Source organism: Uncinocarpus reesii, genomic scaffold (assembly GCF_000003515.1).
Source record: "Uncinocarpus reesii 1704 scaffold_1 genomic scaffold, whole genome shotgun sequence".
In the NCBI taxonomy this organism is placed as follows: domain Eukaryota; kingdom Fungi; phylum Ascomycota; class Eurotiomycetes; order Onygenales; family Onygenaceae; genus Uncinocarpus; species Uncinocarpus reesii.
In genome coordinates this window covers 4682838-4702832 of record NW_003052500.1, presented here as the reverse complement: position 1 = coordinate 4702832, position 19995 = coordinate 4682838, and the positions used below count along the sequence as shown (strand labels likewise).

The 19995-nt window shown below is 50.7% G+C and overlaps 7 protein-coding genes across 7 annotated transcripts; 3 read left to right on the top strand and 4 right to left on the bottom strand.

Annotated features, from left to right (window-relative positions):
- Window positions 1-19: 19 nt before the first annotated feature.
- UREG_01808 (uncharacterized protein) lies at window positions 20-1563 on the top strand (the record flags this gene model as incomplete). Its single annotated transcript, XM_002542246.1, has 2 exons — window positions 20-530; window positions 590-1563. The coding sequence occupies 2 exons, from the start codon at window positions 20-22 to the stop codon at window positions 1561-1563; spliced, it is 1485 nt and encodes a 494-aa protein (XP_002542292.1).
- A 1114-nt stretch (window positions 1564-2677) lies between these two features.
- Window positions 2678-5201, top strand: UREG_01807 (uncharacterized protein; the record flags this gene model as incomplete). Its single annotated transcript, XM_002542245.1, has 5 exons — window positions 2678-2880; window positions 2938-3994; window positions 4093-4174; window positions 4230-4543; window positions 4608-5201. The coding sequence occupies 5 exons, from the start codon at window positions 2678-2680 to the stop codon at window positions 5199-5201; spliced, it is 2250 nt and encodes a 749-aa protein (XP_002542291.1).
- A 538-nt stretch (window positions 5202-5739) lies between these two features.
- On the bottom strand, window positions 5740-6149 carry UREG_01806 (uncharacterized protein; the record flags this gene model as incomplete). The annotated part of the gene is made up of 3 exons (XM_002542244.1): window positions 5740-5850; window positions 5901-6024; window positions 6097-6149. The coding sequence occupies 3 exons, from the start codon at window positions 6147-6149 to the stop codon at window positions 5740-5742; spliced, it is 288 nt and encodes a 95-aa protein (XP_002542290.1).
- A 764-nt stretch (window positions 6150-6913) lies between these two features.
- On the top strand, window positions 6914-9589 carry UREG_01805 (uncharacterized protein; the record flags this gene model as incomplete). Its single annotated transcript, XM_002542243.1, has 1 exon — window positions 6914-9589. One exon carries the CDS (start codon window positions 6914-6916, stop codon window positions 9587-9589), a length of 2676 nt encoding a protein of 891 aa, XP_002542289.1.
- Window positions 9590-10812: 1223 nt separating this feature from the next.
- UREG_01804 (uncharacterized protein) lies at window positions 10813-11475 on the bottom strand (the record flags this gene model as incomplete). Its single annotated transcript, XM_002542242.1, has 1 exon — window positions 10813-11475. One exon carries the CDS (start codon window positions 11473-11475, stop codon window positions 10813-10815), a length of 663 nt encoding a protein of 220 aa, XP_002542288.1.
- Window positions 11476-13290: 1815 nt separating this feature from the next.
- Window positions 13291-14914, bottom strand: UREG_01803 (uncharacterized protein; the record flags this gene model as incomplete). The annotated part of the gene is made up of 4 exons (XM_002542241.1): window positions 13291-13438; window positions 13508-13950; window positions 14022-14415; window positions 14469-14914. The coding sequence occupies 4 exons, from the start codon at window positions 14912-14914 to the stop codon at window positions 13291-13293; spliced, it is 1431 nt and encodes a 476-aa protein (XP_002542287.1).
- Window positions 14915-15646: 732 nt separating this feature from the next.
- On the bottom strand, window positions 15647-19185 carry UREG_01802 (uncharacterized protein; the record flags this gene model as incomplete). The annotated part of the gene is made up of 7 exons (XM_002542240.1): window positions 15647-16714; window positions 16776-16964; window positions 17021-17493; window positions 17542-18587; window positions 18664-18801; window positions 18864-18964; window positions 19021-19185. The coding sequence occupies 7 exons, from the start codon at window positions 19183-19185 to the stop codon at window positions 15647-15649; spliced, it is 3180 nt and encodes a 1059-aa protein (XP_002542286.1).
- Window positions 19186-19995: the final 810 nt, after the last annotated feature.

Sequence of the window (19995 nt, the reverse complement as noted above, 5' to 3'; positions counted from 1 at the left end):
ACAGCACAAAGCTCAAACGATGTCGAAGAAACCCGTCCCTACTGACGCCGAGCTTCTCGCCCAGTTCGATGACCTGAATGTTGACAATGCCGGCGTTGACAATGCCTCCGCAACGGAGCCCCAGGACAGTGCGGACCAAGATGTCCTAGCTGAGCTCCAAAACCTCGCTTCACAGAGACCGATGAGCCGGCCTTCCACACCCCAGTCAAAGAGCGTCTCCACGACCACACCGCCCGCCGATAGATCGAGTGAGGAGAAGACCCTGTCGAGAAAATCAGGCGACAGCACAAGACCGTACCATAAGAGCATGACTCCAGCGGATACAACGTCGGAGGAAGCTGGATCAACCCCCATCACACCGGATCCTCAGCCCAAGAGCGCCGGGGGTGGTTGGTGGGGTGGGATTTTTGCGACTGCCAGTGCGGCGATGAAGCAGGCCGAGGCTGCCGTGAAAGAGATTCAAAAAAACGAAGAAGCTCAACGGTGGGCGGATCAGGTCCGGGGGAATGTTGGTGTGCTCAGGGGCTTAGGTATGTCCGCTGTCCAGTTCGGCTTCGTTTCCCACTGCTTACATCCAACCCTGTACTAGGCGGAGAATTAAAGACCCTCGCGCTGCCTACGTTCACTTCTTTTATTCACACTCTAGCTCCTCCCATTTCATCCCACGAACGACTTCAGATTCATATTACCCATGATCTCCGAGGGTATCCGTCCCTCGATTCTTTGATCTATAACGTTTTTGCGCGTGTCATGGCACAGGTTGAGGGAGGTGATCTCCTGGTGGTTCAACGGGGCCAAGAATCTGGGCCTAAACGGGGTTTGGAATCCTCAGCATCTCAAAGATCTACTGCTGGTTGGAATGATGGCCCCTGGTGGCGCTACGTGTCATCCGACCAGCCTCGTTCGATATCTGCTATCAAGGGTGCAGTGGCGGCCACAAAACTTGCCCGAGCGAGTGCAGAAGCCTATGCAAACGATCATTATGCTGCCCGAGGCGGTGTTGAAGAAGCTGCAAGACAGGCGTCCGAAATATTGTCAGAATCTAACCCCGTTCGCAACAGTGACATCTTCCTCTCCATCCAAGCCCTGACTCAGCCTGCCTCGTCGGAATACTTTCAAGCTGGGCCCAGCGGCGAAGCAGAGAACACTTCCGGTGTAGTTGAGCCAAGCGCAGATGTTGAGGAAGAGATCTCGTTCGCTTTCTATCTCCATGACCCGGTCCACGGAATCGCATTCCATACCATTTCTCAATCCATTCCGCAAAAGTGGATTGATTGGCTTGATGCACCCGCACCTGAATCCAACTTCAACGCGCCAGAGACTACCCAATATTTCGTCCCTGAAACCATTGCAGAGATTATTGAGAGTGGAGGGGTTGATCCTCGTGAATGGGTGGCAGAATGGGTTGAGGATGCGCTTACTCTAGGCGTGGGTGTTATTGCACAGCGTTATGTTGCCCGCAGAATGGGTGTCGGCGAGGGCGGAGTTGGCAAGGGGAAGATGAAAGCCGAACAGGCGACAGTAGTGGAAAGCGGAGCCGGTGAAGCTGCAAGGGCTATTTGATACCTTGAAGTTTGCGCGCTAAGAAGAGCTTTATAAGAAGAGCTTTATAATGACCCATGTTCCCCGTTACTTCTCGTCATACTTTTAATTCTCTGCCTATATCGCCGATAACCATCCTACACACCCTTGATTTCAAACAATATTTCTTGAACCTCAAACTTGCATTGTGTTTGAAGAGTAATAATATCAAACTTCCGGCCCTGCCCACTGCAGAGATGCTTACATAACTACCCTAGCCCCCCGAGTCCTCAGATGACACCATCCCGCTCTGTGAGGCATTTTCGTGACACAGCAACATATATCAACCTCATCTTCTACGCTCACGGTGTTCTAGACAGTCACAAACACACCGTGATTTCTGGTTGATCTCCTTGCGACCCAATCCGAGGAAACCAAATTCAGCGGTCCGTGGTATGCCCATTCTGGCACTGTTGAGGTTTTTTCTGGTCAACCCAACTGGGGAACCGTGCTATTGGACTTCTGGTGATGGCTTTTTGTTCTCATGCCTTTTGTGACTCTGGGAGTGGAGCGGATCATTATGCCGCTCTCCGCTATCGGGGGCAGGGGTTTAGTCGAGCCCGCCAAAGAGCTATTATGCACCTACAAAGTGCCCCGTGCAAGAGATTTCTTTGCATGGCCTGGAAATATTTTTTCTCTCTCTTTCCTTTTTTTTTTCCTACACCGATACCTATCTCCTCATCGTTAGACACGGCCACCAACATTGGACTCTGTTCTGTGTTTACTCTCGTCTACCTGATATTGTGATAGCTTCGTGATTCCGCCCGCATCCCGGCCCCTCACTTGCATTAGCGCAAATCTGCTGCTGAGCGTTTCTTTCTGGGGGCAAATCGGGCTTCAAAACTGTGATCAGAAGCCACAGATTCCAAATCAGTCCAGGGAACGGGGCAAACCTTTTTGCCTTTTTGTAAAGGCTTGCTTTCCAAGTGCTCCGTACGTTCAAGCCGTATAGAAGTCACTCGCTCCAGCGTCGTTCCAGGTTTTCGATTTGAATCAAAACAATCACGCATGCCGTTTGATTTCTTCGAGGACGGTTGACCAGGGACCGTTTGGACCTCTGGCATTTAGTATGACCCCCGCTGTTCGAGATACAATAATGCGGGACCTGGATTTGGTAGATCAATGGAATCCGTCGACAAGTGGGCAATATCCCAACATCAAACGGCATCATACCCAGAAGCCAGATGCACAAATGTCGAACCAAGTACTACAGCATTTAAAAGCTGCCTATGGCTTAGAAGAAGATGCCCCCGCGATGGTACATGCTTGGCCCCGATCGCTGAACCATCCTGAACATAAGTATGCAACCCCTATAACGCTGAACAAGATGTCGAGATTCTGAGAGAGTATTGGCAGGGTCTCCGGAATGCAGGATTTCTTTACCTTCGAACAACTTACGAAAATGCCCGAATACTGGCCCTTTGATTATCACACCTGGGAGCAGGAGCCTCGTATACCGGAGTGGGAGTCGAGTATGGCCAGCAGTGAACACCCGCTTCCGACAGCCCCATGCTATTTCAGTACCGTGACACCCCTTGGTGAAATCGACACACTTTCGCGTAGCCTAATGCAGACACCTGATGCCCATTGCACTGGAGGCAGTACTTTGCCGCGTAACCTGAAGGAAGATATCAGCCAAGGAATTTCAAATTCGTGGCCAGTAAATACCGGCGCAATGAGCTTTTGCATACCCGAAAGGCCCCAACATTCACTAGAGGTTCATGACCGAAACTATAAGCTAAAGGGGCCCAAAAGCACCGGAAGTTTGTTGTTCGGAGCTCATGAAGGCCTTGTTCATAGAGTATCAACTGCAACTAACAACATAGCTCAAGATATACAAAGTCTTCAGCTAAATCCATCTTGTTTCTCGGAATTAACTCGAGCTTCCGATAGGCATGAGTTGAAATCGAGTTCAGATCCGTCAGCGTCTGGGTCTGATTCTCCTCCGAGTCCCGTTGGATCATTGAATAAGCCGTCGAATGACGGAGAGCAATTCTGTGCTTCTGGAAGTTCATCGGATAATCGAACCAAACACTCGAGTCTGCAGGGATGTCAAAACTCCAGGGAACAAGCATCAAGAGTAACCGTTTCAAAAGGATCACCGCACTCAGGCAAACGGAAGTCTTTTCTCCCGGGGATACAACAGAAAACATCTGATATCAGGTCAAGAGCCTCGGAGAGGGAGCGGAAGAAAAGCAATGGGGCTCACACGAGGGCGATAGCAATACCAAAAGCATCTTTTCAAATAGTTCAGGAAGATGGTAAAGGAGGTTCAATCACGAATTCGCCGCAAATATTCCCGATTATCAGGGCGCGTCGACAGGGGCCTTTGTCAGCTGATGGGAGGCGCGACGCAGCATTGAGAAGAAAGGATAAAAGTGTCTGTCTCTGGTGCCGGTTATCCAAGAAAAAGGTATGGAACTCATCCGCAGTAGTTTTGTTGCAGCTTGGAACTGACGAGGACACCTTTAGTGCTCTGGTCAAAACCCGTGCACCGCATGTGTGGAACAGGTCAAACCTGTAATTGCCGAGCAGCCATGCGTACGTGCGGACTTTTTCCAAATCGTAGAATCGGGGACCTGCAATTACATCTGTAAGGACCCATCCCGTTCATTTTCGCTCTTTGCTATTCTAACTGCGTTCCTTAGCACAACGTGCTGTCAATCACCTTACTCTGGATGGCCGGTCGAGGCGCCGCATGGAGCTACCGTCCACACTTGACTTCGAGCAATTTATCTCCTCCCTAGAGGAACGGCAGGGAAAATTCAACATCCGTGTTCGACAGGCTTGGGGGACGCTCTGCATTTTGGATTTGAAGGAGTCTTATGACTTCTTGAAGAATTGTCCAGCAAGCCAAGACCAGAGATTGTTTGATTTGCGAGCATTTATCGACAACCACGTCCTGAAGTTTAATAACTGGCAGAAATGTATCAAGGGGTGCAATCCTACTGGGGATGTGATCGTAAGTGGCCATCGAATCCCAAGGTTAGGTAGCAAAGACACTAATTCTACCGCTGGGCTTCCAGTCCCTCCTGTCAAAATGGAACAACATGCCCAGTCGCGCTAGTTATGATTTCATCCCTCAGTCAGAGGGTATTCTAGACCGTCCAATGAACATTGAAGATCCGAACGATCGGATAGAGATCCTACTGGCCGCCCAGCTATCTCAGATATTTTGTCGCAAACTCGAAGTGGATGGTTATAGGGTTCTCCAACACGCTCTTAACAAAAACAAGTGGGACGATATTCCCTACGAGTCCTTTCTCAAATTTGTGTCGCAGTTGGGCCACATCCTCGTGAGCCTTCGTTGGAGAGTGTCGTGGTGGGAACTCCTCGGCGACGGCGGAACGAAACCGGACATCCACAAGGAACGATACGAGGACCGAGTGAAAGGTCTCTGCAAAGTGTTGTATTTTTATTATGTGTCTGTGAAGCTCAAGCTGCCATCATGGATGACACCGGGCGAGCTTGACGGTGTCTGGTCCACTTATGCGGACGCAGACCAAGTTTGGGACGATTTCCCTTCGGTGGCTACTATTGAAGGGTTCGAAATGTGGATGCAAAGAGGCAAAGCACTTCTTAAACAAGCTGGAGTACGGGACCGTATTTCAAATATATGAATGCCAATAGAGACAGAGGCTCCAGGATTGGTAGAATTCTAGGGTATGGGAATATCACATGTAGGAATACCAGCTCTAATCGACAAGGTACAATGGCACGCTTGAATGGCTGTGACAAAAAAGCTCTCCCTCATATTGTCTCCCGGAATCGTAGTTCGAAGAGGGCCGTGGTAACAGAGAAACAAAAAGCTCCAATCTGCTTTTTTATATATGGCTAAGTGGACGAGAGTCCAACGCTATGTTTCGGCCCGCAAGATGCAAGTCAAAATCTTAGTTGTTTGCATTAATGACCACGACGTACGTTGACGCCATACCAAGGCATGGTGGAGGTTGTCATAAGTGCTCACCTGGCTACTCTTTTGCGGCCAGGTGCAAGTTTGTCACCGTTCCGATGTTCAAAACCGGAGGTGCAGAAATGTAGGCCTAACTAGGCGCAGCACGATCCACCAGGCAAGGATACCACCGCTCCTTTGAATACAGTCGCCGAAGATCAGTATCGTTTTCAATTCTATGTTCCCGGCAATCCAGCCATCACCACTCATTTCTTCTTGCCAGTGCCATCTTTCTTCCCCCCACGGAGTAGTTCCAAGTGACCTGCTTTCTCAGCGAGGTTTCGTTCCATTTTAGCGGTAAGACCGGCGGAGAGTTTCTAAAGACAGCCCATGGCGTCAGCTTTCCCGTTTCGTGTCCGCGATGTACCAGGTTGATGGCGAACAGGCCTAGGATGATGTTGCACACCTTTGTTAATTTTTTCTGCTTGACCAGGGCCGCTTTTTTGGGGGCAATTGCACGGGCACCCTTTTTAGGGCCCAGGGCGGACGGTCTATCAAAAATTGGCGGTTAGTCTTTGGCCGGTGTGTTGAGGGAGATGGACAGGGTGTTAGGAACGGCCAACCTTTTGGCAGTGGAAGATGCCGACTTCGACTTCTTGACCGCTCCTTGGGCCATTATTGCTAGAAGACAGGACAATCGCCGAACACGCAATACAAACCCGTGAACAGCTCTGCGTTGTTGAAGTCTGTACTCGTCAATCAGAGTGGAAGCCCAAAAATAATGCCGCCGAGGAATTTTTGACCGCCTTTCAGCACGTGATACTGATTTGTTTGCTTTGTTTGCGCTTCAATCGTCTCCTGCCATTGAGGCCCATTAATTGGATATGATTGGGGGTTTTCACATGAGAATAGCTCTATTGTGTTAGACGCGGATCGACCACCCCTCCACCTCGTCGCCTCGCCCATGTGTCACAATAATATCAATCCCGATGTTTTTGCTGGACCAAATTGGGATGAAAATGCGCAAATTGCCGAGTGGAGCAGGAACCCACTGTGTTCTTGGCAGGAACCACATGCCAAACAAACAAAAGCGGAAACAACAAACAAAAACATCGGCTTCAGAGGGAAACAACGAGCAAGACTGCCTTGGGAAGGTGCCCTGGGCAACACCGCAACTCCTCCGCTTGCAGCAATCCTCGAACCTCAACCTTCGGGACTGCTTGACGGGCATCGTGCAGTCTGCATTTGCACAGGCCCAACCCTGAACCCATTAAAGACGCAACTGATGATTCCTCGGCTGATGGCTGTTCTATGATCTTGTCCGCCCAAGGATCTCCCGGCAATTGACCAATCGGCGCCGCCGTTCTTTCTCGAGTCCCTTCAGACGCGATATGGAGACAAGACGACGTCGAATAAGACGGCTGCCTCATTTCCCAAACTATGGACTCCAGTATCCTGTCCGATCCTGATTCCCCCTTATCGCGCTCCTCCACATCCTCCCCGCGTGATAAACAGCGACGAAGCCCTTCCTCTCAGCGGAGCAGTTCCTTTCTCACCCCCAATCGTTCTCCTTGCACGTCGCCGACGCTGCGCTCATTCGACTCTCCGTTTAGTCGACAGAATCGACGGCTGCAGCTACGCAATGCTGGCTTTCGCGGCGGCTTGCTTCCTGCCCATCGACCGATAAGTCCTCAATTCGCAGTCCAGAAGAGCCTTGCTGGGCTGCGAGAACGAGACGAGGATAAAGAAAATTGCAGTGTGGAAAACGGGCGCCTTGTGATAGGGAGCGATGAAATAGAAGCGGATGTATCACAAAGAAAATCTACAAGGGTTCTACGGGAGATTCAGATTTCTAATCAACGCCGCAAGCCGCAGCCAGCGCGTCCTTTCGTCTCTACGCTGTTTCAAGAATTGGACAAGGACGACACGATAGCCGCGGACGCTTCGCACCTGCGTTTCGACAATTCCCGTCCCAAAACACCTCTTTTGGAACCTTTTTCTCCAGAAGCAACGATGCGGCCAAATAACCTATCACCTTTTACAGATAGACTCCCTTCCACGGGTTTTGATCGTCAGAAGCGGCCAACTTCGACTCGGATCGTCAGCCGCGGGACGTCTCGATACATAGAACATTTAGAGACTCAACTGGCTGCCTCGTTAAGCCGCACCGATTCTGGCGATTCTCCAACGGCCAATAATCATGCATCGAAATATAAGGCCCTGAGTACTGAACACAAACTCTTGAAGCAGGAGCTCTCGGAGTGGGAGGATCGGTTTGAGGATCGATTGAAGGAGGAAATGGCCGTGATGATTGACCGGGAATCCCAGTTGCGATCAAAACTACGTTTGTTGGAGCGAGAGGTGGAGACCAAAGATAACAAAATCAAGGAACTCCAATGGGAAGCTGAGATGGATCATCAGCGGCTGCGAAGCCTGGAGGCCGTCAATTCGACCAACAGGAGTCTTGAGAAGAGAGTCGACGTGCTGACAGGTCTGCTTGCGCAATCTCCAGCGAAATCAGAACAAGGTTGTAGGACAAATATTGGATCCGAATTTATCTCCCCGGACGACGACCCAATTCGTCGGACCCCCAGGCCCAGATCGATGTTTTCTCGGATACCTCTGTCGCCAATCCGGCGACCGCTTTTCCAGCCCTTGATGATGCCTGAATCGGATCCCCAGGATACCGATGGCGGCCCGGATGCTCCCAGCGAAATTCCTGACCTCGACATCAATTATATAGAAACAGCGACCTATCGAAGACCAATGTCAGAATTAGGCTCGCTCGACTCTGGCCTGGGTGATTCCTGTTCCATGGCATCGACACGCCTGTACAACTCTCAACGATCATCCACGATTTCCCAGTTATCTAGCCCATCTCTCTGGGGGACCGCTTTCCCACTGCCACTCGACCTTCCACGACGACACCGGAGAATGCGACGGTTCCCCTCAGGGTCCTGTACATTAAAGCCATTCATCCTACCTGCTACCTCATCTCTGTTGTCACCGTCGACCCCAAGTTATCCGGCTGACAACAATGATTACGCAACTCATTCTCGTACTTATTCGGCGAACGAATGGCACAGCCCTTCAAACTTTGTTCAGTTTCACGAAGATACCCTCAATGCTCTAGAAGGGAACAATAACCAGTATCAATCCTTCGAGGAGGCGATATCTGGTCATGAGTTGTCTGACCCCGCAGAGGTCCCATATGGAGGCGGTCCTTTTGACGAAGAGTACGAGGATGGCTGCTTTCCCAACGGCCATCTACACCCATCAGGATTCTTCGAAACACCGACTCGTCATTCGCGTCCGGATCCTGAGCCATCCAAACGGCTGTCTTATCATGGAGTGACGAACGATTCGTATTCTCCCGCAGCTATGACTGTCGTTGTACACGGCGGATCCTACCGCAAGAACAAACGCGACTTGGTTCCCGGGGGCATCCAGAGCTCTGAGACTAGTCCGCTTGAATCAAGGCAATTTAGCTCTGCCAAATCACAGGCAGGACCGAGCCCTGAAAACACTTTTGGAGACTCGCATTGGTTCCGCGACATCATGCGTGGCTCGATCGTCCTTGCAAAGCGTATCCTGTTCAACTCATGGCACTCTAATTGGAAGAAGATAGGGAAACTACCCTGGTGGGTTCTTGGGTTAATTCTAGGGCAGCAAAGAAGGAATGAATGGTTTAGGCGCTCCCTGGGAGAGCAGGCTGCATGGTCACCTCAATACCACTGGTCCACAGAGTCAACTGGACCAGGGAATCTTGGTCACGCAGGTCCCAATGGGACTGTTCGGAATTACGCCAGGACTCGGCTGTCTATACAAGAGCTGAGAAAGCGGTCGAAATCTAGCAGTAGCGATTCACGCGACTGCGAACAGCCTGCTAATATATCCAGCACTAGTCTTCCACATTCTTTTAGACTATGGGCGAAATTCTCCCTTGCGATTGCGCTAGCCATTGGGCTAGCGGTCAAAGATGGCCCGGCATCGATAATGCATCGGTGCGCCATAGAAGAGACACCAGATCGCAATGATTTCCTACCTGCGATTGGGCCCGAATTGGATACAGGAAGAGGTGCAGGGTGTACGCATGTCTATTGCGAAACGGAGTAAAACTCCTTCCTGGCAGAGGGTCGAATAATGTCGATCGAGGAGAGTAATCGCCCGTAGAGCAGTTCGACATCATCTTCGTTTGCTAGGGGATCCCATATTCCAGGATCCTGTTTCATTTCCATATCTCTTGGTGCTTTAATCCCTTACGACTTCATACGATGATGACGACTTGGATGAAAATTAGTTGCATTTTAGTTTAATTCCGGAGCACTTGTTTCGTTTCACAGAGTCGAGGGCCAAGCTTTGGAGCTCTTCAGTGTACAATTAGTTTAGTGAAAATATTATCTGGAGTGGTGACACAGTTGAAGATCAAATGTTGAATGGTGATATTGACCCGGCTCACATGTTTCAACAGGGGATGTGTTTTTGGAACTATTCATGACAGACGTGTGAAACATTCAAACACCAGACGAAAAAGAACATTCATGATCAATTGTCGACCTTTGGGGTAAAAAAAAAAAAAAAAAACACGACGATATTCCATACTGTCCTTTTTTGGTGAGTCCTTCGAGAAGAGTTCCACGATGACGGGCAGTAAGTTGCCTTGTGTCACCACGGGCCGGGCTGATGGATGATCTGCAGGAACAATTGGACCAACAGGCACGCTGATCGCGGGGAAATCTCTTGACGCGAAAGCACAGAGCAACGTGCTTGTTGAGGTGATCGACAACGCGCGATGAGGTCAGACAACTGAGCTTTGCAGAAGCTTCAGTTTGATCAAGAAGGGATGATCATTGATCGGAGAGCGGAGATTTTGTGGACAAGATGGCGGAAAGCAAAAAGGTCAATCATTATTTGGAATTTCCGTGTCTTTTGCCCCCCTCCCAAACCATGGTCGTGAAAGTAATAAATACGTACAATTGAAGTGTGGAAATAAGATGAAAAGGAAATTGCTTCAACACGGGTTGGAAGCCCCTCCTCAAGATCGGATCAAAGATACTTTATGTACTCTCAATACAGAATGACACAAAATCAAGGAGAGAGGAACAGGCGAAATCAACCAATGCTTTCCATTTTATGGATTAGAAAGAAGAAGATTCCTCCGCATTAACCGGTCCGTTTTCCTCCTTTGCCGGCAAATCGTGCTTTTTCCCCCGGGGCGAGCATCGAACCAGGGACGAAAATCGTAGATCAGCAAAAGAAGAAGCGAGAACACGGGACGTGGCTCATCAAGATACCGCTCTCAGAAGCACCGACGGGTCGTCAGATATTAAGAAAGAGATTTAGAAAGCAAAGACGGCAGCCAGGGCGACGAACGCTCCTCCGAGGCTGATGGCGTTGCGGCCAGCAGCACCCTCGAATGGGGGTGGGATGGTTGGAGTGGGCGAGGCGCGGTAGCTAGTGGGAGCAGTTGGCCAGACGGAGGAGATGGTGCCGGGGGCAGTGCCGGTTGGGTAGGGAGCAGTGGTTTCCTCGCAGATGGTGGTGGTGATGGTGACGACATCGGTGTTAGTGCTCTGGGGTGGCTCGATGACAGTGCGGGTGACGGAGAGAGTTGGCTGCTGGGGCGCGTCGTTCTTGATGCCGAACTGGGTGGACCATTGGTACTCGCCGGTGGTCTCATCGACGATAAGGAGGCCGTAGCGGCTCACATCTGCCTCGAGGGAGAGGGAGGGCGTCCACTTGAAGGAACCGGTGTTGGGGGTGGAAGGGGTGAGGACCTGGATGGGCACGACGTTCTCACTGGGGCCACGGAGGAGCTGGATGGAGACGGGTCCGGGGCTGGTGGGCGTCCAGGTGATGGTGTACTCCTGGCCGGCGGGGACCTGTTCGGCGAGGCCTGGCAGGGCAATGGGGTTGCCATGGGGGGGCTTGGAGTAATCTGGCTGTCTGACAGCAGCGACGACGGCCACAAGGGCAGTGAAGACGGCAGCGGTGAACTTCATGGTGCGGTGTCGGCTTCGCGAGGGAAGAAATTAATGATATCTAGATAGGATGAGGAGTCGGGGGGGATTCAATAGCGAGCGAAGGATCAGGGTCCTCAGGAGTGATGGGGGAGTCAAAGAGCGACTGGAGTGGGAGAGACAACGACGGAAGCACAGCGGCAGCGATGGAGAGAAGAAGAGAAGAAGAAGAAGAAGAGCAAAAGGCGGGCGGCCGCGAAGAAAAGGCTCGCGAGAAATGAAGGCGCGGAGGCTCGCAAGTTGACACTTTGCCGTTCCGGGCCTAGCGCCAGGAACAAGACTCGCCGCGCTAGGCCCAGCCCGGCTAGCGGGGCAGTGCCAAGCCCCAGGCGAAATTGCACGGAAACACACGGGCCAATCAGAGCGCAGCCCACGTGTTTGCCGGCGGGGCTGTACGGTCACGCTCGGTTCTGTGGGGGAGCAATACGGCGGCAATACGGGCTGATTCTTACACCCTGCGTGGTTGGCCTGCGTGCCCCGCCAGAGTTACAACGCGTGACAACATCGCAATGTAACTTTGAGTCGCCGCCGGGTGTTTTGTTGCTTTCGACAGAGTACAGAGTATCTCTGGTTGTGATCCTGGGAGTCGATCCCGGAAGTTGACAGAATCTGAAGATGCATTCTTCAATAGTCAGAACAATGCAACATGTCCCTCTGTTCGCCACCAACCGTCCACTGCGACAGGCCGGCGAAAAATGCGTGGATCCATGGTGCGGCTGGCGGCGCTCGACGGCATGAACGCTTTGATCCATGCAGCCAACCGGACCATTCGACTAGAGAAACTCCGACTGCCCCTTTTCTTTCGAGCCAGCAGGCTGCCACGAGAAGAGCAAACGGAAAAAAACAAAAAAATAAGAGAAACGATGAGACAACTGCGGCCTAACTGTTTTCCTGCATAAGCACGCAAGCGTGGCCGTCGATCGCTTGCCACACTTTCCCAGAGACACGTTCAGCGATGACCTGCTCATCTCGTCGCGTGTAATAAACGCTTTGGTCAGAGCTGAACGCTGTGGATGCAATTATTGAAAAGGGCCAAACCTTGCCAAATTTTCCGCTTGCAAGGGAGAGCGTGCAAATTTCGTTGGTAGGGATGCCTGGAGGCATACTATATTAATAGGAGCCCCAATATAGAGCAAACTAGCCAGCTCTCTGGAGCAGCCAGAGTCTCCGTTCCCGAGTACCCATGGCCCATCACAACCCCAGAAGCCAGAACTGGACCTGATGGAGCCTCACTTTTCGCTCTTAGCGTGTGGGAAGAGCTTTGTATTATTCCGCACTCCTGGTGATGGTCGTTGGATGACTCTTACTGTGGGAACAGTGGGCTCTCCATATTACTGCTACCATATAGCCGGAGAAAGAAAAAAGGAGACATCCCGATGGCAGGGAGCACCCTGGAACAACCGCATAGGATTTGGCATCGATAGTGCCCAACCCTCCTGGCAAACTGTTGCATGCGGAACCAACATCAATGCAAAAGAGTCATTCGATTGTCAACGGCTTCGGATGCCAGCATCCTGGCTACTTTCTCTCGAGTTCCGTTGCACACCTCTCTCTTCCTCCTTTGGCTTTTTTTCTTTTGACAGTCTGTTTCGCAAAACCTCCAAACTAGTAATTACAAGGCATATAAGCGGAGTTGGTCTCACCGCCTCCAGGTTTCAAACTCCTTCAGAGCTGTCGAGCTGTCGAGAGACAAGCTTGCGGCGGAAACAGAGCGGCTAAAACTTGACCCACACCCTCACCAGAGAGCAAGCAATGTCTCTGGATTTCTTTCTACGATATCTGCATTATTGATCTTGTTTAGATATCCATCCAAGTCACGGACTTTGTGGTCAAGAACTCATTCAGACCGCTGGTACCACCAAAGCGACCAAATCCGCTCTTCTTGAGCCCACCGTGTGGCAAACCGGGCTCATCGTGGACGGTCAGCGAATTGATATGAACCGCACTAGGCGAACACCAACAGTCAGTCTCAACCCACAGAGCCAGCTTGACTGCAAAAGATGACGGCACTTACCCCGATTCGATCTGTTTAGCCACGCGCAATCCTCTGCCCAGGCTGGTGGTGAACACTGCCGACGTCAGGCCGTATTCTGTGTCATTCGCCAGCTCAATGGCTTCGTCCTCCGTGTCCACGACGAAAAGGGCAACCGTGGGACCAAAGGACTCCGTCGCGTGTATATCCATATCCGGAGTCACATTCTCAAGGATCACTGGCTTCATTCTGGTGTCTGACGACTCCTCCCGGTGAGGGTCTCCGTGAACAATCCCTGCCCCTCGGGATAATGCATCGGAAACAAGCTTCTTGTTTTTGGCTACAGGTGCGGCATTAATAAGAACCGGGGATGGAACCTCGTGGTGGTACATGTTCTCCATTGTTTCGACCAAGATGGAGCGGAACTTCTCTGCCACCGCTCGCTGGACGATGATACGTTCGGTAGACATGCAAATTTGGCCAGCCTGTTACCGGTAAGAAAAGAGGTCAGCAACCATGGCAAGTCCAAAGAGCTCAAGGTAGGCGTCTGACGCACATTTAAAAAGGCTCCAAGCACGCACTGCGTGGCGGCATTCTTGAGGTCAGCATCATCAAGCACCAGGGAGCTTGCCTTGCCGCCGAGTTCCAGCAAAACAGGCTTGATATATTTTCCCGCAGTGGATGCAATGATGCTGCCTACTAGCGTGCTTCCCGTGAAGTTTACTTTGCGAACAGCTGGATGCGCAATCAGAGCCGTTGTGACCTCGGCAGCATCCGATGGGCGAATGTAAACCAGATTGAGGCACCCGTCCGGCAAGCCGGCTTCGCGGAAGACATCTACAATGCCCCAGAATGTCTTTGGCGATAGTTCCGACGCCTTCAGCACCACCGTGTTACCCGCCATCAAGGGGAGGACGATTGCGCGCATTCCGAGAGGGAACGGAGCATTCCTAAAGAAGAAAGATCTTAGATAGTAGCTACAAGCAGTTTTCAATTTACTCACCAGGGCACCATGCTCAGAATCACACCATACGGCACTTTGTAAACAATCGCGCTCTGCCCGTCCTCCACCAGCTGCGGCACAACACCTTCGATATCCGCCGCTCGCCCAGCTACATCTTTCAGCAACTGGTGGCTCAGACCAAACGTAAGTTCCGGGAACGGGCCCGACGAGCCCGTCTCTTCAGCGCAGTAGCCGAGCAATTCCTCCTTTCGTCGCAGGTAGATCTCCGCAGCTCTGAGCATGATGTCCCGGCGGACGGCGGGTTTCGTCTTTGACCAATGCTTGAATGCCGCGTGCGCCGAGTCCGCCGCGCGCTGGACATGGTCGACGGAAGCGCTGCTGCACTGGTGGACAAGCGTGCCCGTGCCGGGGCTGTTCACGGCGAATGTGGTGGGTGTCACGACATCCTTGTTGTCCAGGATGAGGGGGATGGTGGAAACGGTCATGGCCTTTTGCGGGGGTCGAAGAGCACCTTGTTTTTCTAATTTCTTTTTAATTAATCAATTGGCCGCACTGCTGTTCACGAGCTGAAGATGGGAGAGACGGTGAGGGGAGGGAGGGGAGGTTGGCATGGGGATTCCAGACTTGGTCACACAGAAAGTCGGGGGTGGCATTTTTTTAATATCGGCCTCGTTGACGGATAGAGATCCGTGGGATGCGGGGTCCGTTATCCATGGATTCTCTTCTTTTCTTCGACTCGCCCTTTCAACAGACTCGACGGCCGCGATGTGGGCGCGATTTGCACCGGGATAAACTAAATCCTGCTCGGGATTTTATCTCGGGAGCCGATCCGAAGGTGATTGTGATTCACGGAACAACATCGGCGACGTGCTGCCCTTTGGATTATTCTCTGGGATAAGTTACTCTTAGGACAGCTTCGAGATTGAATTAGGATCGAAATGGGAGTTAATCTGTGAAACAAGATTGTCTTCATTGAAACTCCCAACTAGAAGTAACTCTACTAGGTCCATCATGAATCAAATCCACTGGAATAAGGCTTCAAATGCTTGCAACGCTTGATCTTGTTTATGAACAGACCCATTAAAGAGGAAGCATTCCATTTAAATCAAGCCGACTGCAAACGCCAACGACTGACGCCGTCCCATGTCGCCAAATCGATGTCCTGATTGATACCAACCTGAAATGCAAACCATGCAGGGCAATGGGGAGAATTTGTATCAGAAGACACCCAACTTGGCAAATTCATTTACCACTTCCCGGTCCACGTTGACCAGCCATTCTTCCCGGAATCGATCAAGGCCGCCGCATGCTCCGACTAGAGCACGAAGATGCTCAGTGACAAACTCACGTATGTTGATCTGGTGAATGGGATCCGCAACTGTCCATGCACGGCGGCGGGTGGTTTCAGGAGGCTCATTATTTTGATATTTTCCCTCAGGGTTATACGTGCCGCTATTATTTAAATTAACCAGATAGTCTCCCCCGCGGCCGTCAGATGTACCCTCCGTATCATCTGCTAATTCGGTGATCACATCGGTCCAGATGTTCAAGTAGGATTGGAGACTATTCAGAAAACAAGCTGGCGGTGGATAGGAAGGACCACCCAGCGAGAGGAGGTGAGTGAGTGCTAATGTGTGAAGCTTCTTCGTCGCTATATCGCCAATGCTATCAAAGTGGAAAAACCACTCCTCTAACAGCCACTTAAGCGTCTGCTCTTCGGGAATCGAGTGCGTTGCCGCCCTGATAGCTGAGACAAAGACAGCTGGGCTGGCTAATGCGAGCCTTGCAAGAACGGAATAGTAGTCGGTTTCCGCAACGCCGTCGATAGACGAATATTTTTTCTTGGGTCCAGTTGAAAAGCTGGCTTCGTGCGCCTCATGCAAGCCGGAAAGAAGAGTCTGGAGGAACGAGCTGCTCACAAATGATTCCGCAATTGCAGCATAAGTTTGTTCGTCTGCATTTGGAGCCGTTTCCCCAATCCGTATTAAGGCTGATGCGAGGTAAGGTGCCAAGCCGATGCGTGGTCGAACGTCTACGCGGACAAACGGCTCTAACACTGTAAGAAGGCGAAAGCGGACTTGTTCATTTAAAAATTCTTGGGGAGCAAGCAGAATGTAAGACTCTGTGATTTCAAGGGCCTGCCGCATGTTTTCGGTGCCGATTTCGAAAACGGGGAACAGAGCCGGGAAGAGTGAGAGAATCTGTGAGCTCGGCGGAGCTGGGGTTTGCGCCAGAACGGCATACCACAAGTCAAGAGATTCGTCCAACAGGTATACGAGAGAGTCCTAATAGAAAGCCTGGTCAGAAACAATTCGTACCAAGAGTGCACGGGACAAGGAAACATACCGATCCTGGCTCAGTTGATTTCTGGATGAGCGGAACGACGAGTGGATGATACCGAACGGATTCTTGCTTCATAGAGTGGATGATGGAAGATAAAAGTGTCAGTATTGCTTGTTTCATCAGGTGCTCCTCTCCAGACTGGTCCCACAGAGGTGGTAGTAGGGTGACGATTTGATCCGCAAAAGGGGAGATCTTGATAATTCGGTTAGCACCATGATGCAAAGTATGCGGTTTACCTGAGGACTTACATGATCTTCCAATTTTATCACGGCGACTCTAACAGTTTCAAGAAGGGCCATTTTCGTCTCTGGCAAAGCAGCTTCTTGGATCAGATTCATCAAGGACTGAAGAATCGGAGTGGCATATGGCAAGAAGCCTTCAGCTGTGAATTCATATGGATCTAGGACCGCTTTCAGTTGCCGACCAGCCGTAACCCGGACCACCTGATCGTTGATCGGATCATTTTTGTCGAGGAGATGTTGGAAAACCCGATAGACAGAATTTCTATCTAATTCGCCCGGTTTTACTGGCATCCACTGTCCAAGTAAGATAGCAATTCTCCGCCTAAGGATATTATAGCCTGGTTGTTGAATTTGCACTTCTGGGATAAGCGTAGATGATAGAAACGCGTTGAAATCCAGAGTCTTCTCCAAACACGCAGCAGCCAGCCCAACCGCCGCATAAAGGGAATCCTTCAGAAGTACGTTTTGATTATGCGGAGCTGCAGAAGCGTTAGAGCAACCCAATTCCAAAGGCCTGAGACACTTACTGGCATATGAATAAAACACGTTCAAAAGCTTGGGAACCAGTGACTCTTTGAAATGAATTATGAGATCAAGGAATAACTTTTCAGAGCATGAGCGGATAGAGAACTCCCACGCGTCTGTGATTTCCTCTTCACGCTTCTCCCACTCTTCAGGTTCTTCCTCCCATTCTCGCAAGTCACTTGCCCGAAAGACAAAAAATCGAGTAACTAGGAGTTCCATGACTTGAACAGCGAATTCTTCCCCGAGGAGCTGAGTTTTTACCAGCTTGACCGCTGCAGCTCTCTCCTCTTTGTCCTCGGGGTACTGATATTTAAATGTCTGAACTGGCTGGAAGGCGAGTTTAGCACATGCTCTTAGCAAAAGCAGTCCTTTAAGCCCGAGTTTCTCTAAAAGCGTCTTTTCTTCATCAGCAGCATCGCCATCCGTACCAATCTTCAGCTGCTGAAGATCAGTTGCCCCATACGATTTCCCCAGTTCTACAACTAGGTCCCAGTAGTACTTTGCCATGTCAATGGATTGAGGAAGTAACACAAATGCAGCTGGGTGGTCTTTGACCATGGCCAAGTGCAGTTTCGACAATTGAACCGCGTGTCTGCTGACCAATGCTGCAACACTGGTATTAATAGGTGACGATTCTTGCTTTGAAACGTTGACGAAATTCGCGAAATGCGGGAGAGTGAGAGACCAAAACTGCTGCACGTCGGTGTCCCGATTAGGATTTGGATATCCGGAAATGATCAATCGGCGAATGATCTTCAAAGCAACAAGGCTTTGTCTAGCAGACTCCAAGGCACCAGCATCGTCTACTCCTTCACCCTTCAAAAGGCAAAACACGCTTTCCACTTTTTGGACGTAAATGTTGGCAAGTGTGTGAAACAGTTCAGGCGCTACAAGTTGGAAGGGCTTTCGAGTTCGTTGCATTTTGCCCGTCGACAGTTCCTTAACTACTTGTAGAAGGATTAGAAGCGAGCGGGAAAGCTGCAGTGAATGAGATACCGGTCCAACAGAGGAACGGACTAATTGGGTAATTTTCGGGATAGCATCTGGCCTACTCCGTAAAGGAGAACTCATTAGCAATCCGCATTTTCTCAATTGGCAGGACTAGCCATGAGCATGCTACTGACCATTCTGTGGGAAACTCAAGTCGCAGGATCTTTGCAACCATGAGGGCATTGTGGAGGGCGAGCTGGGGTACCGGCTCGACTACGCCAGCCTCTAGAGCCCTATTCTTTATCTGTTGTTTGACGTCTGGTTTAAGTGCACTGCGAACGGAGCTCGTTAGCGATTAGGTTCATCCGTCGTTGAATTGGCCAGCAGGTCCTACTTGGGGGAGGTCTTTCGCCAGTATCTGTCAACGCCATTCTTGAGCTGGAGGATCGAGAGGTACCGAGCCTCCTCAGGGACGGAATAGTTGGTAAAGATATCCTGCAGAAATAACGAATTAGCGTCAGGCAAGATCATATAGTCATGCTAAGATATACCTGTAGTATATGGTAAAACCCCGGTTCTTTCTCCCAATTTTGAAGCTGCTGTGTGCCTGTCTGCACCTGGATTTGAGTATTTGAAGATGCGGAAATTAGAGCATTGAGGACAGTCTGGTACGACAAAGGATTTGCTTCCCCGGGGACTTCGATTACCGGATGCATGGCAGGCAGAGGAGTTATGGAGCTGCAAGGTCTTCAGAGTCAACAGCACAGCTTCCCAAGAATAAGACTATTGGGAGGGAAACCAACCCCACCAGTGACCTCAAAGTTCACACATCACAAGCCAATGACGCTAGGTGAAGCAAAGAAGGATCTCATCAATACGCACGGACCAACCGCATGAATGAATTGGGAGAATGCAAGACACTGACAGACCTGAGGTTACAGGATCAACAGAAAGAAATGTTTTTGTAAACAATCTCAGCTGCGTGCGCTTACAAACAAAGCTTCTGGCTAACCCGCAATTCACACGAGGATTACTTCACATGACCTTTTTATGAAACCTCATTCCGCCGGCAGACACTGGGAGGCAAATGCGATTTGATCCCTCGATCTAACATATAGTTAAGTCGGAAGCACTCGTATGGACCGTCGTATTGATGCCCGCCCCGATGAACCACGGCTCAGATTCCGGGGAGAAAAAAACCCATTGAAGGTAGTTTATTAGTGATTACAAGGTGCATCCGGATCTTTTATGATCCCTCAGCACTAGATCGTCAAGAAGGGAAGTCTGCCCTCCAGAATGATGAAGTCAATACATTGCCGCTGTCTGGCTGTTGAGAAGGAAGAAAGGTATACTCGCAATCGGGCTGTCATCTGCTTCTGCATTCATGGCATTTACATATATTGCGGATCCCCAACGTGATAGGTAAATATCTGAGTAGAAGAGCCTCGATTTTTGTCTCCCTTCAAGCCTGAAGTTCGATCCCGAAACATATAAATGCCGTGTTCATCGTCGTTGAAGTGGTTGCC